Source organism: Anarrhichthys ocellatus, unplaced genomic scaffold, assembly GCF_004355925.1.
Source record: "Anarrhichthys ocellatus isolate YVR2014 unplaced genomic scaffold, GSC_Weel_1.0 scaffold9, whole genome shotgun sequence".
Lineage (NCBI taxonomy): Eukaryota > Metazoa > Chordata > Actinopteri > Perciformes > Anarhichadidae > Anarrhichthys > Anarrhichthys ocellatus.
Genome location: NW_022280039.1, coordinates 3,749,419 through 3,766,950, shown reverse-complemented (window position 1 = coordinate 3,766,950; position 17,532 = coordinate 3,749,419). Strand labels below are relative to the sequence as shown.

Sequence of the window (17,532 nt, the reverse complement as noted above, 5' to 3'; positions counted from 1 at the left end):
AGCTGGCCTTAAAAACATGCAACCCTGACATGAATTTCATGACTCCGTAGTACTCGGCAAACCGTCCCTGTTAAATGGTTATACGGCACTCGTCTACTGAATCAATGAGACCGTATTGGTTGGATGCAGCAGCTCCAGTAAGACAGTAACGCATTCAAATGGTGTGCCAGCCAGTTTGTTCAGCAGTGAATGGGAACAATAATGGATTCAATCCCACATTTATGCCGATGGCCTGGCTCTAAGGCAGGTATTATCTTGTTGTATCGGCACAATGAAGATGTCTTTATTACTTGGGTTGAACTTTCCACCGTTGTTGTTAGTCTAAGCTGCGGTATAGAAGAATAACAAGTAAAAGGCTGTGAACATCAGAATGGGTATGGGCTTTATTGTGTGAAAGATAAAAACCTCATGTCCTGTTATGAACCTTCGGGGATCTGTTCTTCATAGATGGAGATCACATTTTTGAATTCACATTACTTGGACTTCAGCGCAAAGTTCTATTACATGTGCTTTGCAGATGTGCTTTGCAGATGTGCTCCGTCTTTCGGAGGTCGAAAGACGGAGCACATCTGCAACCTCACGAGAGTCCTCTTTGAAAAGAAACAAAAAAACATTATTCAGTCAAAAACTTTGCTTGCAGTTCAATTAAATATATGGATTATTTTGGAAACCTGGTTTTTGATTTTCGGTAATTTCATGTCACAATATACCACAAAAGTTAAATCAATCATTCATTTAGTTTTACATTGAGAATGGGATTTCCAGGTGACTTTGTAAGCGGTCAGTCTCAGTGTGCTTCTCTGCAATGTAATTTGATTTAAATTAAAGTAGCTATAGACATAACCTTCATACAGTTACACGAGGCCAACTATATGGATCATATCCTCCCTGGTTATTAAATATCTTCTTCACAGCAGACATTGACGTTTCCTTTTCATAACAGGAAAAGCACAAGTGGAACAAATAAGATGAATAATGGCTCAGTTAAGTTATTTGAGTGACAACAAGCACAATACCAGCGTCCTGGAGCTGACCAAAGTAAATCAAATGCAGCTATTATTAATGTTCCTTAATAATTACGTTTTTGATATATGTGAAAACATGCTTGTGAATTTTCACAAAGGACTACAATATTTGTTTATATTGCATCAGTGGGAGAATACGAGTCGGTCTGGCGAGACATCCTGCTTCATATTCCTCAACTGCATTCCTGTCGGTTATGTTATGATATTTTTCAGTTCGACTGACTATAGCTTTCTCACTCCTTTTTGTCCATTTCTCCAGTTTTCCGTCTTCGGTTCTCGGACAGCGGGCAGACCAATGAGATGTGTTTCTGGAGACCGAAGGGCCAGGTATGGCGTCAGCAAAGCAGAGTTCATGGAGACAGTGCAGCAGAGCAATGAGGCGTGTCAGCGTGGTGACTTTCAGGCAGCCGTCCACTTGTACACTAATGCCTTGCGAGCTGACCCACAGAACTGCATCCTCTATAGTAACCGTTCGGCGGCGCGTCTCAAACTGGGACAGCACCAGGCGGCACTGGATGATGCTGAAAAAGCTTGTGAGCTCAATCCCAAGTGGCCCAAGGTAAGTGTGCCTCATCTGCTTCAGCTAGGGACACACTGGAACAGTGGAGGAAGAAGTCCTCGGTATGATAACATTTCCACTTGTTAAACACAAATTAATGACTGTTCTCAAGTGCACCAATAAAGCGTCATTGCCAAGAATTGTAAATCACAAACATAAAATCTAATTTTGGGGCACTGATGTCCATATCGTTGCCAGTTTGAGCTTTAATTATCAGGACTTGGCTGCATAGATTGAAATGGGCTGTTTTTAAAAATGTGACATTTCAAGTAATTGTAATTTTGTCAAATATGGGTATTCATAGCACAGTAATAAGGTAGTATCATAGTTATATTATTGTTGTTGTGAGGTGTTATTTTTTTCACGTCACGTTGTTTTTCCTCACAAATAGATGATTTATCCTCAGTTTGAAGTGTTTAAAATTCCACTGGCATGTTCACTCCTCAGTTGCGTTCTCGTGGCTGCTGATCAATACAAAGTTTTATGGGGTCTTGTCTTTGATCTTGTCACGGCCACGTGGACCAACTTGCGATAGATTTCACATTACTCAGCCGCAGAGATCACCGGGAGACCAATTCTTCTCGGTGATAGAAATGCATTGATTTCATGATTTAGCATGGGGAGATACTTTTGTCTTTCAAGAGAGAGATTGATGATAATGTGGTGGAGTGGTATCGATGATAATTTGTCGCGACCAGTGATGCATCAGTGGCCACTTTTTCTTTGATCTGAGGCCGTGCATCTTCAGACCCTCGGGTAGGTTTCCTCCTACGTGGCCTTGCAGTGAGAGCTGAAACTGTCGTCTTTCATCACGTAGTTATTGTTGTGTGCTTGCTGCATTGTCCCATATGGACACATGTAGTCCTTCTAGCACCTATTGTGTGCTGTAGTTCATATTATTGTTGTTATGTATATACGGTTGCTGTCCATCTGTTGTTTTAGGTACTGCTCAGTACAGTGCTTTTTCAATGTCATTTGATATGACCAGTCCTACAACAATAGTCTCCCCTCCATGTTGTCACTTCTCCCTTCGGAGCATCTGAATATTAACATAGAGTACATCTCGCTCATTCGGGAGCAATTTCACAACCCTCTGAGGCCAAACTATATAATTAAAAATCATTCTCCTTTCTCCTCTTTATATGCTATCCAAGTACAATGAACCTCTTTGTGGTCTGACTGGGGGATGGTTGGCTTAATCTAGACAGTGTAGCTCTGCTTATTCTTTGATTTACAGCCTGACAGCTTAGACGCTCGTGCTGATGTTTCTGTTAGCAGACTCGATGCCGATGTTGCAGCCAGACCCTTGTGTTTTACTCTGTAACATGAGACAAAGGGATTCATATTTCGTGGTATTGGACAATTATACAGAGGGGTGCCTGTTCATGCTTTAAAATAAGTGTCTTGAGTCACCACTAGGGGTCAGTCTTGTCAAATAGGAAGGCTGGTAAACGTGTGTCGTCTGTGCAGGACAAAAAAAGGCATTCAGGCAATTGAATTTCCAAGATGCTTATTTTAAATTCTGTGGGTTCAAGGAAATGTTTATCATGGCCGTCGTATAGATTTAGAAATGTGGCTTAAACCTGTATCAACACAGCCACCATGGAGACAATTTTACTACTTGATTAATGTACAGGTGGAGGCCAAGGTCACAACAAATCCATCTTCCATTTCAAAAAAAATAAAAAATATCTGATGTCTGAAAAAACTAAAATCACATCTCTGATTTTCTAATCAGAATTTGATAATTGTGTTTAATTGAGCTATAGCGGATATGAATGAACATGCATACATGCATGCATATGCATTATTTTACAACTCCTGTATTAAGTTCGTGCTGCCTCAAAGAATTGATTGGTAACGGTGGTCTTGACACTTATGGCGTTGGCCTCGGGGAAAGAGAGGTTTGGCGTTGTACAGTCCTTCTGCTACGCCTGGATGTTTGATGAAGGAACAGGGATTAAATCACAGGAGTGTACTGGCATTCAGATCCTGTGCGAGTACATAATATCATCAATCATACCTCCCTATGACCGCACTTCTGGATTGGCCCGTCAAACAGTGACAGGCGTGGTTTTGCTGCCCCAAGCACCAGCGAGCAGCCCACCCTCCTGAAGCCCACAGCCAGCCTGTGAAGGAACCCCCTGTCTAATCTGTCAGCTTTGCCTGCTGTAAGTGCCAGAAAACACATTCTGAAAGAAGAAAGAAAATGTGTGGTTTAATGACCCGAGACAGCTTCAGGCCCTTTGTACCTCACCCTCTTACTGAATATAAAAAAGCTTAAATGAGGACAAAATAGGGTGTCATTTCATAGACACTTGTGTGTGTGTCTGCTCATATTTTAGTGTCTATGAGCCTGTCTGGAAGGGAAACTGTGAGAATGTACGTGTTTAATCAAGCTTCTTTTCCTGTGCATGATTCATTTTTAAGTACAAAAGGAATCATACAGCAGCAAACTATTCAACTGTAGCAAACACTTTTTTTATTTTGGCTTCTATTTCCAGTGAGTATTTTGTGATTCCGTGTGGCACCCCAAGTGTTTTCTGAGGCGTATACCAGTGGCTGAGAGGACAATACCCTCTCTAGATGGATTCCCTGTCTTTTCTGCTGCTCCATCTGGTCCCTCCCTCTCAACACGGCTGTTCCAGTGACATGTTAAACAAACAGCCCTTTCTGCTATCGCTCCCATTCTCCTCCGCGAGCGCTGACGTGAGAGTTCCCAGGAAACCGAAAGACGACTGGCACTGCGGTGTCAGGGGAAATATCTCTTATCATTTGCATATCCTCTGATTATAGGTTATGATGGTGCCTATCAAGGGTGTTGTTGCTGGGACACCCTCTCATAATGATGGTTAAAACCCATGAAGCCTTGCTTGACAGATAAGGCTGTAAGACATTTATTTTTCTCGGTGCATGTGCATACTTGAATACATTCTTTTCACCAACATAAAAATGTCCATTCACATCCCAGTAGAGGGGCCTTGAGTGTTTGCATTGGAAAAGGTCATGGTGTGTGCAGTGCTGAAAGGCAACTTTAATTATAGCGGCAGAATATCCAGTAATTTTGTAAAGAGTGTATGCTGACACCACGATGAGGCATAAAGCTTCTTTTTCCTGCAGTGCCGGGTGATGACATCGGCTTCTGCTAGTACTGTAAGCGCAAAAAGAAGTAAAATAATTGTGTGATTCGAGGACCTCGTCCTTTGCCCCTCTGCTTTTCATGTGGCTGAAAACCAACGGGGCGTAATGCTCCCCTGTTGGTATTACAGTCCGTTAAACCAGCGTGTGTGTGTGTGTGTGTGTGTGTGTGTGTGTGTGTGTGTGTGTGTGAGAGAGACGAACTAAGAACTTGGCTTTTGATCTCATGTGGAGAGTGGTTATAGCTCTTGTTCCTTTCTTCTGGCTTTCATTCGCACCATCTGAAATATTTATTTGATCACACCTCGGTGACCTCTATTATTTTTGATACATGCTGAATAATGAACTGAAAAGCTCACAGTGAAGCTACATCAAACTTGTTTTAGTAGTTTTTAAAGTTTCGCTTTAAGTCTCAAACTTACAAACTACAAAAATGTCTTCTGTTTTCCGTCTTTCCTGTGCAGTGCAGACTGTTGGGGCCCATACATTTCACAAACTTATTGTAAAAATGCAAATAGACAAAATAGAACATCAATTCTTAACTTTATATGTATATTGGGGCCAAGGTATGTATCAATGATTATTTATAATATCTCTTGATGCATATTTACGATTGGTATGACTTAGTTTGATTTGAAAGAACTCAATGCAGCTTACATCAGCGGGCATATCCCCCCCGTAGTTAGTAATAAACAGCTTCAAAATATGAATGCCTCTAGTTAGTCATGAGAACAATGATAGACAGCAGAGACTCATAATAGTGTGCAGAGAAAGTTGCTCACCAAGTAGCATTCTCAAATCAGAGGAGTTGCTTCTTGCAAATGATTGGGTTATAGTGAAAAATGGGGCACTGGGGCTCATCTACAGCTGCACTTCCTGCTGCATCTTGCTACACAAACGAGGCATATTTCTGGATTGTAATTATCAGAAATAATTACTGATGACTTTTTTTTTAAGTTTTCAGGGAAATTCAAACTATCTGAAATGAAGTGGTGAGGCTGACAAAGGAGAGCTCCACATATGTTAAATATATGAATTGCAAAACACAGATGACATGTTCGCAAAATGTAAAAGAATTAGCTGGATAGAGGTAGAGGAAATAGATGTGTTGGAAGATTTGTGACTTGCAGCAATTTATTAATGTATCCAAGTAAACTCAATTCTGATAAAATTGTCTCAAAAGTACCACGGTGCATATCGTGGAATAACTTGTACTATGATCTACACAGAGAAAGTGCTTCCTTGCCAGATATTTGGTTTATGCCTTCAGGTTTTGTTATCTGTAATATTTACGTTTGATCATTGGTTTGTTGACCTTTGAATGCCACAGCAGTGTTTTTACGTAAGAGGTTTTACGGGTTTACGCTTATTATGACCGTGTGCCGTCCCTGCTGTCTCTCTGCGTAACGATGTGTACTTGCTGAGGGTTAAAATTAGGTCTTCCCACCAGTTTCCGCTCTCCCGCTGCTGTTTTCCACCGTAGCTCCAGAGCTCACCATGGACTAGAGTCATGAACCACTAATAAGAGGGTTCCGTTTTACTTCTACCCAGCCGAGGCTTGAACTAATGAACAAATCAAATGAATGGCATGTAATTATAGGCCAGAGGGAGCGGGATGGACAGAGGGTTGGCGCTAGTGGGCACAAACCCGAAATTATTTGTCTGGAAATGAGCGGGAGCAGTTAAATTCTGTCTTTTTCCTTTGCAAAGCAGCGCTGCACACATGCACCGGCCTTCATGGAGGGAAAGTGACCACACACACACACACACACACAGACAGACGTCTGCTGTTTTGATTTCAACAGCACTTATTTGGCAGCTATCTCGTTCTTGATGAAGATGAGATGAAGCTATTCCTGCTCTTGTCTCACTTGGCATCTTTGTGGACATGACATTCTGCTGAAAGACGCGTCTTTCTTGTATTACCCTATCTAAGTAATTTGTATCCCATGTGGTAGTATTCAGTAATATACAACATAAATGTATTTGAGCTACTGCATTGTTGTGAACCTGATGGATGCAATTTGCACTCCAAATCATGTCCCCTGCTTTCAGTCTAATAACTCACTCAAAATTGAACGCATCAACATCCAACGCAGAATCGGCTCACATTACCATTTTGTACAATGTGTTGCTTCTCTGTCTGTTGAATTGCCAGTGAGTAATACAGCTCAGGCACAACGCACACATTATGCCCGTAATATGACTCTGATAGAATTTATATCCACATTTGTGCTGCTATTTTTTCATTTCTTTAGTTCACTCACTCAATATTCTGTTGATGTGTTCAGTATTTTTTCCTTTTTTTCTTACAATTTGGAACGGCTGATTCCAAATCCTGCTTACCCCGGATCGCTATGGTGGTGGCCAAGTGGTTTTCCTCTCTGCCACCCAGGCGCCCCACCAAATTGTAGTGTTGAGTAAAATTGAATCTGCTTTCAAGAAACACCAGGCACACATACACATACTGTCTCTTCTTTTTTTACACTAAGCTCTGTAGAATATAGATCTGTGTTGCTTTGCTAGATCCCACAACGTTTTTAGTGTCTGATGACATAATGTTGTTTGATGTGCGTGTGTGATGACCTCACTCTCACCCCACAGCTGTCTGTCTCTAGACTGTCCTGGGGGCACGGATGAGTCAGAGCTGGGTGCTGATGTCACCCTCAGTATAGTGTGTAAGACCCATCAACACCCCATCAAACACCTACTGACCAGCTCACACAGATACATGATTTTAAATCCTCTTCTCCCCCAAAACATATTCAATCCAAATTCTGTGTGTCTATATATGTGTGGGTGTTTTGGTTTGGCTAATTTGGTCAGTATTGAACGTTTCATAAATCATGTTTCTTTTCTTTTTTTTTTTTGCTTATTTTGCAGATAAGCTATTCAGAAAATTAAATGCAGTGACCTCTTTGTCCCTAAAGAAATACAATGTGTCAAAGCCTAGGTAAGCACCTCAAACAAGAAACTTTCAATCATGTTAGAGAACGTCTGCACACTCAGAATGCCTTTTCCCTCCGGATACATCAATTGATTACCAGCTTAATAGCTTTTTGCTTGCTATTACATGGCAAGAAATGTCAAAAGGCCCAGAGAAAGCAAGCTCATTGCCATGCTCGTGGCATAACAGCCTGCCACTGATAGTGGATCAGCTTTACAAGGCTGAGGAAATGAGGAAAACAATTGCTCCCTGCTCCTAGCACATAACCTCGTAGGATACACTCATGCTCTGTTTTTTTTTTTTTTTTCTTCCAGGGGTTCATATCGCTGTCAGTCTGGTATTGTGCCGGCCCCTCCCATCAGGGATCTTGGCAAGGCTCGGGTCCCGAGACCTGGATATCTCAGAATTAGCACAGCCTGGCTCTGCTGCAGGGAGGAAGCAATCCCATTGGGGAAATAGGGTAGAGCATCGAGCCACCTGTAGGAAGCCCATTAGTATAGACTGCATAAGCAAGATGAATAGCAGAGCTGAGAGGTGCTCCTTGCTCTGATCTTCATCCTGACCCCGTTGTCTTCACCCCAGAACTTTAGGTGACTAGTTCACTCATTTATTTCTCTTGTGTCGGTGCCATCAGCTGTGTCGAATACACAGCAATATTACAACGCAGATAAGAATAGGAAAAGTCATTCTGCTGATGCATAATGTCACAGATGTATTGGTATATCTATCGCCTCTTTTAAGGAGGTGCGAGGTTTGGTCTGTTCTTACGCCTTCATGGAAAGAGTTCCTCTCTGAGCTTGTGGTCTGTTTTAATACGGCTCCTATTTATGACGTAACCTCCTTCCCAGAATGAGTCATATGCCCTAGTTCCTCCCAGAGAAATAAATTGGTCGGGATAAAGGTGCCACTAATTCTGTTTCCAGGTGGCTGACTAGCATTTGTGTAGTTTTCTCATTGATGGAGAATAGCAGCTGTGATTGGCTTGAATTCAGTCAGTTGCTGTGATCTCCCAACAGTGAAGTTGAACAAGAGCAAATTAAGTTAAAAATGAAATATTAAAATTTCTTCACAAACTTGACTTCTTCAGCACAATCTTCTCCTCTGCTGTCTAGCTTTAATGTTTCTCAACAGTCCAAGTTTTTAAACGCACTGCTTTGAGGTCGTTGTTCCTCCTTAAAGCCCTGAAACGCGTATGTCTCGTGCTAGAGATGCATCAACACAGATATCGGTCCGATACTGACTCAAATGGTTGGATCGGTTGTCGGTGACTGTAGGCCAATTTGGTATTGGAGACCATTATAACAATAAATAACAATTCAGTACATTTACATGTATGCATCTATTGGGGCACAGTGCCATTAATGGTCAACCATATCATTCATCATTATAGCAAATAGAAACAGGCCACATACTTTGCAAATCAATGTACGCACCAGTGTAAAATGTCACTACACATTAATGGAACACATTTGTTCAATAATATTTCACTTAAAATCTGTCACTGTTTTATTGCGGAAGCGATCATTTGATGCGTCAGCAAAAAAAAACAAAAAACAGTCCTATTCCACCGCTGCTCATGTGGAACCAGAACATGCAATGTAATCAGGCTTTAGTTTAAATATGACCTAATTCTTTCTGTTAAGTGAGTGCTGCATGGTCACAATTTTTCTGTAATTAATAACTTAACCGGCATGTCGGCAATGATTAATGATGGATGATTTCTAATACATAGTGAAGGTTTGTAAGGCAGTCGAGAACAAACAATGCAATATGCACAATATTATGTTAACTTGCTTCTGCGGTAATCAGATTTTTCCTACAACGGTTAGTAGGACCGTTTAATATTCAAATCCAGCCTAGTTAAAGATGGATCATTTTTTTTTCTTTCTGAGTGTGTAAGTGTGTAATGGCCTCCAGTCTAATTCATTCTTCTAAAGTGCTCCTTCTAGATCTCAAGGCTCGTTTTTAGGCAGCGAGATTACTCACTTGTGTCAGGTTATTACAATTAGCTGTTTGAGTGCCTGCGCTGTTGTGTCTTACCTAGATACTTCCCTCTAATTCCGTCTCTCCATAATGAGTTTTACAGGGAAATGCACCAGCAACAGCAGCAGCAAAAAGGAAACGCCTGGGGAGAAGTTTTAGCTAAAAAAACTGGAATGCAGGTGGCGTATTTATTTGTGCGAAGCTGACAAATGACTCCGACGGTTATGGATACAATCTGAGTATTTGACCAGAGGCTGAGCTGTTCCAGTCGGGCATTAAAAATCACACACACGTGTTCTCAAACGGAACTCGAGTGTGTTGCTGTTTTTAATTAGCTGGACAATCAAATATTCACTCAGTGACCAGAAAATCATAAACATCTGCTCAGTTGCACACTGAAGCATCTCTGGCCTTGATTTCAGCTGGCAGGCATTGTGGCGGCGAAGACTTCGCTCTCCATTTTAGTTTATAGTTCAGTGTTCAATTGGCCTGCTATGAGGGGGATTGTGGTGGTCGGATTATTAGCATAATTTCACCAGAATGTTCCTCAAACCATTCCTTGGTGACTCTTGCAGCTTGCTGCTCATGCTGAAAGCATCTTGGGAACATGATGGCCATGTATGGATTCATTTGTTTCAGTACAATGATGCTCTTATCACGATGAAGCTGTGTGTAACAGTTTTAATGCCCTCAAAACCATCAGTCTTACGTACTGCACAGGTATGCATAACAAATCCAGTGACCCAAGTAGGTAACACCCTGCCCCCTAAAAGTTACGTTTCCATACAAACTGCATTGTGAATCACGTGTAAAAGGAAATGTATTTTGTTGTGTATTATGTTTGCTTTTTGTTTAATGTTGTCGTCATTTTAAACCAAACCATGTTGTTTTTTACTAAACCGAACAAAGTAGTTCTGTACCTTAAGGGAAAGTTTCAAAGAACTTTTTGAAGAGTTTTGTTTTGTTTGTTAAATACTTGTTTGAAACAGTTTAAAACTGCGATCGCTCGGCCCGGAAGGAAGAAAATATTTTTTTCCCTTGAAACATAATGGAGAGTGCAATTTAGTTGTATGGGAACATTATTTTGTAGGAGACAGGGTTGCACCCTGAGTCTACCAGGCAACCTTTCTGATGATTCTCGGCTCACAGTAAACGCCTTCAGCAGCTTACCACATACAGGAGAATATCCTGCCTGGTCATGGAGTGATGTGCATTGTGTCTTGGGAATTGGTAGTTCTGCTCCACCCTTATATTGTGATTTTTGATTCTCCAGTACTTGTGGCCCGAACCCCCTGACGTCCCCCACATTCACCTGCCAGGAGCCTCCTCCCACAGAGCAAATGTTTTCAAGTGTCTCGTATTCTGCTCCTTTCTTTGTATGTCTTTGAGATTGCTGCCTTTTGAGAAGCCGCCTCCCTGGAACCGACAACTATGCCTTTCTCAGGGCTTGTTCATGATCATGACTTAAGGCCACTTTTGTTAACCCCATTCATATGCAGAGAACGTGTGGAATTGGAGACGCTGTTGTATGCACCTGTTTATGTGGCGATATATATGCAAATGAGTGGTACCACTTTGACTGCAGGGGCAGGGTTTTTCTTCTCTGTGTAGATCTTTGCATTTGTAGACCAAGTCTGTCTCAGAAGGGAAAAAAAGACTGGATTGGATTAAACAACACATGTCCACAGACATAGATGTAGTGTTGATTAGTGGATAAATCCATAAGTCAGTCTTTATCTACAGATATTTTCACATTTGATTCATTGTTACTGTTGTTTTTCAGTTTAGTTGTCTGGTTCCATATTTTAAATGTTGATGCTTTTTGTCATTAATGTCATTCACATTCGTTTTTATGTCCCCTTGCTGGTTCATTCAGTTCTCTCTCTGATCATAACGCCAAGGCTACCAAAGGTCAGGTCACCCAAATTACAATAAACATAATTTTTACTCATTCTTATCAACAAAGGAAATCCATATGCTAGGCTGGCATGGCCTTCATTTAAGGATGACCACTGATCACAACAGGTCCTTAACCATAACGACTCTGTCCAATCCTCATCTCTAATGATTGTCCAATCAAATCAAAGTTGCTTTTGGCAACCACGTTTTTTGTGTTAAACATCCTCTGTTCCTGTTGTTTGTGTGTAATCTTCCACTTCGGTAAATGAGAGTGAAAGAGTTGAAGCAAAACATAATAGATATCAACGTTAAACAAAACATAATATATATCGATGTTAAACGAGTGCAAAAAATAAGTAAATAGAATGTTAAATCAAAAATGTGACTGAAGGGAAAACATTTTAATGTTCACTACATACTTAAATTCATAGAAATCATAGTGCACATGGTTATGCTAGTAATGGAGACAGAAAACAAATGCGAACAGGAAAAGCACCTGTGGTCGAAGCTGCCCTCATCAAGTGGATTGATAATGCCTGGTTGGGTGATGCCCCCCTGAGCGGGCCTTTGCTGAAGTAATTTGCAAAGCGTTTGAAACAGCTTTCGGCTGCTGCATTTTGAAACGATCAATAAAATTCAGGAAATAGCAAAGCTGTCTGTTTCATTACTTAATAGTCATGTAATGAATATACAAATGTCAATTAGATGGTAATATTCAGAAGAAATAAAGAAAAATAAAAGGTCATAATAATCATCTGCTTATAGCGGTCAATTTAACCACAACAGACGTGATCACTATGAGCTGTTTCCACTCTACAAATATGATTATCATCCTCATTTACTGCAAATTCAGATCCAAAACATGTCTCTTTAGGTGGTGATTTAAAGAAATGACCTTGCAAATGAGTCATCTTAAATGAGTGTGTATAATATTGTGTATCTTTTCACTGATAATTTGATGGACTGAGTCAGTTATTTTAGAAATACATTTAATGTGTACCTGTGTGAGAGGACCAGACCAGAGAACCTGTGACTTAGTAAAGTAGTTGTTATTGATCGTTACGTCGATACCCAGATATCGTACCTTACTCATGGCTGAGGGAAATACAAGGTTAAGCATCACTTCCAAGGGATCAACACTGAATTGTCTTCACACATCTACTGTAATTGTTAAAATGTTTCCCCATTGGACTACAAGAGCAGCTGGCGAGTCAACAATTGCATTGACAATCCACAGATGTTGTGTCACACCGAATGCTATTTTACTTACAATCATATTATATCATTACTACGAAGATTTACACAATTATCCAGAGGAGGATAATGATGCTGATATGAACATCAATTATGTCCTCCCACAGCTAGACAGGTGTCATCCTGTCAGCGCAGCAGAGCGTCAAATCTGGCAAAATCTGTCTTTTGAGTATCAAACACTCATAATCTCCAAAGAAACTTCTACGGTGTTCATTTGCATGCTCGGTCATATTTATCCGTCTTAAAGTACTAATACCATCTTAATCCTCACCGACAAGTGGATGCATACGTTGGTTTTGCACACCTTCATCGTCTACACTCTTTAATGTTATATTCTTACTCAGTCATCTGGTGAAGCACATGTACATTCTTCTGTGATTTATATAGATTCATTCAGTTGCAACTTAATTTGAAAGACTGCAGGACTAAATGTGTCAAATTAAACTGGGAGAATTGTTGCATCCATAATTGGGGTCTGGTGAGCTCCAGCGTCTCTGTTTATTATTGATTAATGCTGCCTAATTAGCACTTGGCACCTAACTATGTTGGTTAAATGATGTAAGATTGTGAAAGACAAGAAAGCTGTAAAAGGAATATTATTAAAGAAACATGATTTGCTTGTTCAAGACTTTGTAGCTGCACAGTTGGAGTAATATTGTCGGCAATGTGTGCTTGCAGTTGTATAAATGGTGGAATCAATCAAATGCTTTAACCAACTGTCATAAGGTCGTGCTTGAGGAAACATTTCTCACAGAAAATGGTTACAACCACTGAAATCCTTGTCGAGCAAAACCACCCAACTATCGGGTCATTGGGAGGAAACCAGTGCAATGCAGTTATTTTTACTCTCAGAGCAGTTGTGAAGCGGTCTAATCAATCACTTTAATTGTGACTGCGGCAAAATTCATTTTAGCCACTGCCCTTCCAATCAAATGTTTCCACCAAACATTGTTCTGCCACACTGTTCTCCACTTGACATTTGACACATTTACCTTTTTTGTGACGTGAAAAGACCTGCGAGGTTTTCGTTTGTTTTTGCATTTTTTGCCATTCATGCAGCATTAACACCCGAGTTGTTCCATTGAACTTCGATCCGTTTTTTTTTTTTGTGGTTTCATAACACATGGTGCAGTGTTTGACATTGAATCAGACACAAGAAATTCTCTCCCGTGTTACGCTAAAGAACACGTGTGAAACAACCCAAAAGAAAATGAGGTCAGAGCCTTCGTAGTAACAACCATCCTTGGGAAATTCATTATCTAACAATGAACAGAAAACAGGAAACTGTTTGGGAAGTTTGTCAACAAAGCTCGGAAATGACCTCTTTCATTTGCCAGGGTCACTGTTATAGATGCAGAAATCAAAACACCGAAAATGTGTACTTTTCACTCACCCAGACTGATGTAAACATAGACTATAATGACTCAAGTGTGAGCATCTAACACATGGGGAAATAATGGCTGTTTATTTCAAGGCTTGCTGTTGTTAGTCATGTCTATCAGATCATGAGTTGTTTCTCTAACTCTGACACACATTTATTGTGTTCTATTATGAAGACTTGTTTCGCTGTAAAGCGTTGCACACTGATCCTTTTTTTTAAGGCTGATATGCTTTAATTGTAAAGTTGCTATTCAGTGATCACACTGGAATGTAAAACTATTTATCTGTCATTTTCATAATTTATCTCCCAGCCTTTATAAAGTTTGTTTACAGACACACAGGCAATGAGCGTCTTAATGAAATATAGATGCATCGAGGATCCGAATGTTTCTAATTACTTCCACAGTTTTCATTGATTCCTAAATAGAATAAATTACGCATTTATCCTAAGCATTGGCATGTTTATTTATGATTCAGCCTCCTTACGATCTACATACTTCATGTAATTGCATATTTGCATCCGCCGTACCACCACAGCGCTTATTTCCCCGAGCAACACTTTAGGCACAACACAGTCATTCATGCCACGTGGGATTTTAACATTACTAAGTCGGTGGTTGCCATTACACTGTTGGGGTCTGCTTGTGGAAATATTCAGTTTTCATTTCAGGGAAAATAGGGCAGCAAATGAATGTGATATATACTAATATAATTAGATTAATCATGCTGCTATTTAAGCACCAAGGTTAAAATGATACGTAAAAGCTCTTCTTTTTTTGTCAGCATTTCCGTGCGTGTGTGGGTTTGTGCACAACTGGATTTCAGTGGTCTGGCTGTTAGTCATTGGCACATTTGATACCAAAGCACATTAAACAAGATGCTCATGTGGATGTGCAGAACCCTCAAGGGAATTGAAATCTCTTTTGTCTGACACGTTTGATTAATAAATGGGCATATTTGGCCAATTGGGACGGGAGGAGGGGAAGGGGAACTACTGTGGCTGAGATCATCTTGTATAGAAGCTCTGATATATGTCTTACAATAACATACTACGTAGCTATATTAATATGTAATATTGAAGCATCCTTGGTGAATTGTTAAAGGTTTTCTGTTGGCTTGCATCCTGCAGGCAGCCTTAAAGCAAAGCGAAGCAGTACTGATAATTCACGAGAGGTTATGTTCAGGGAGTCTCCCTTTTCATTTCAGTCTACTCTATAAAGAAGCTGACGGAATATGTTCATTTTAGTGGAAAATACTAACCTTGTCATAACTCCAATTTCTTTTGCACGATAATGAAACAGATATCTTACACTTGTTGCTGAGACCTTAAATACCTGTCATGCAGTGGCGGGCCGTGCATTTTATACCTGAGCCTTCTGTGCTGTCCTTCTGAGCTACGGTTATTTGTTTCTATTGGTGTAATAATACACGTATTCGTATTAAACCGTTTGGTATGAGGCTTACTAACCGAACAATATGTTTGAATAATACTAGTGCATTTGGAAAATGCAGAAGCTTAAGTTGTGGGAAATGTAATGTTTTCGGTGGACTGCGCTCACATAATAGACAACGGGGTGTGTGACCTTTTGAACCCGGAACAATTACAAAAAACCGAAATAACCCCGCGATGACGGGATGCTTCGTCATTAACGGACAAGTCAGAATCAATGTAATTAACACAATGACAAGAACCAGTCGCATGAAATTGTCAATCCGCCGGCCGGTGAACGGAAACGATCGAAAACACCGGCCGGCGTTAGCGAAACACCGGGCTGAATCTCTCCTTAAAACAAGCTGTGCTGGAAGCAGAGCAACAGAGGAAGACTGGAGCTGTGCAATGAGAAAATAAGATAAAAGGAAAAAAAATTATAATACATGTAGTGTAAAAATGATTAAATTATAAAATAGCTATAACTTTGTGATTCTGTTTCGGCCAGCAGAGAAGGCTTAGCTGGCCCTGACGGCCCACCACTGCTGTCATGCAATCACAAGTCTTAAGTGTGTTCTGAATTATTTGTTTAAAAGTTTCAGTGTTATATGACTTGCATTTGCCTTGACGCATTTTATGAAATGGCTTTTACGGATCCGCTTGTCAGTCTAAAGTATTACTAGCCTTTGTGATATTCTGATAAGAAAACAGATTATATAATATAACTGTGTATATATAATTGAATCTAACAGCTTTGCTTCAGCTAAAAATGTATAGTTTTCTGCTAATACTGACAATAACGGGGATGCAGGCTTTGGTCGCATTACTCTCATTCTGATCGCTGTTGATCTATTCCCTTGATGAATCCTAACGCATTGTTAGGATTGCTCTGCAGTTTCTCATCTTTATCCCCGCTGCTCCGTTATGGTCAGTACCCTGGACCGTGTGGTGCCATTTCACAGAGATGGTTCCATTATGACGAGCAAAATGTAATCCATCTGTGTGTGTGTGTGTGTCAGTGTGTCTGGGAATGTTGAGCAAAACCCATGCTGACTACGGAAGAATTGATGGCGCTTAAAGTGAGTGGAATGCAACAAACAACAAGCAAACCTGCTTAACATCAGCATGTATGCATGCATTGTCGATGTGAACATATTTCAGTGCAGCTACACAGCTGCTAACATGGCTGTAGGCTCTTAGTCTCATTATAGTGTGATTCAATTGTATCTTTTAGAGCATTTTATCTAATACTGATGATGGGAGTAAAATGATTTATTTTCTGTATCTGCCAAAAAACGTTTCATATTCACGTCCCCAACTTAATTCTGCTCTCGACCAAATTCTTTACCAGAATCCTAAATGACGTATATATTTGTTGAGAGTTGCATGTTGACCTCAGGGTCAGATAAACCAGTGTTACTCATGCTGGGGGAGGTTCAGTGTCTTTCTCATGGACAGAATTGCAAAGCCGATAGTTACCAACATCAGCATTTCAATCTTTTTATATCCATTTACGCTCTACATGTACGGTAACAACGGTTAGGCAGAAAATGACATATATCACTGTATAGAAACATTGTTTGTGTTTAAGAATGTGTTATTCCCAGGGTAGGTAGAGCATCTGTGGTTACTGGCTGAGTGATTGGCTGGTTAGCTTACCATCAGTACGTCTTGATGGGCTATGATATGGCTGAAAAACGTGTGATACAGCTGTCTCAACCTCTGCTCTGATCCTTCAACAGCAGGAAGGGAGGCTGGGTTTCATTCTTTTATATGAGGAAGGTTTTATTGGATGTGGCAGACTAATAAAGAGTCTCACTTTGGAGTTGAGGTGAGGGGTCAAAACTGGTGATAAGGGTATAGATGAGAAGGTGTGTGTGTGTGTGTGTGTGTGTGTGTGTGTGTGTGTGTGTGTGTG

General features: G+C 40.4%; 1 protein-coding gene across 2 annotated transcripts in view; it reads left to right on the top strand.

Moving 5' to 3' along the window:
* The window catches only part of LOC116384474 (tetratricopeptide repeat protein 28), a 157,683-nt gene that overhangs the window by 1,634 nt on the left and 138,517 nt on the right, over positions 1-17,532 (top strand). For both annotated transcript variants that reach the window (XM_031849157.1, XM_031849156.1), the window contains exon 2: positions 1,285-1,584. In XM_031849157.1, coding sequence (XP_031705017.1) covers positions 1,285-1,584 — 300 coding nt within the window. The remainder of the gene's footprint in view (positions 1-1,284; positions 1,585-17,532) is intronic.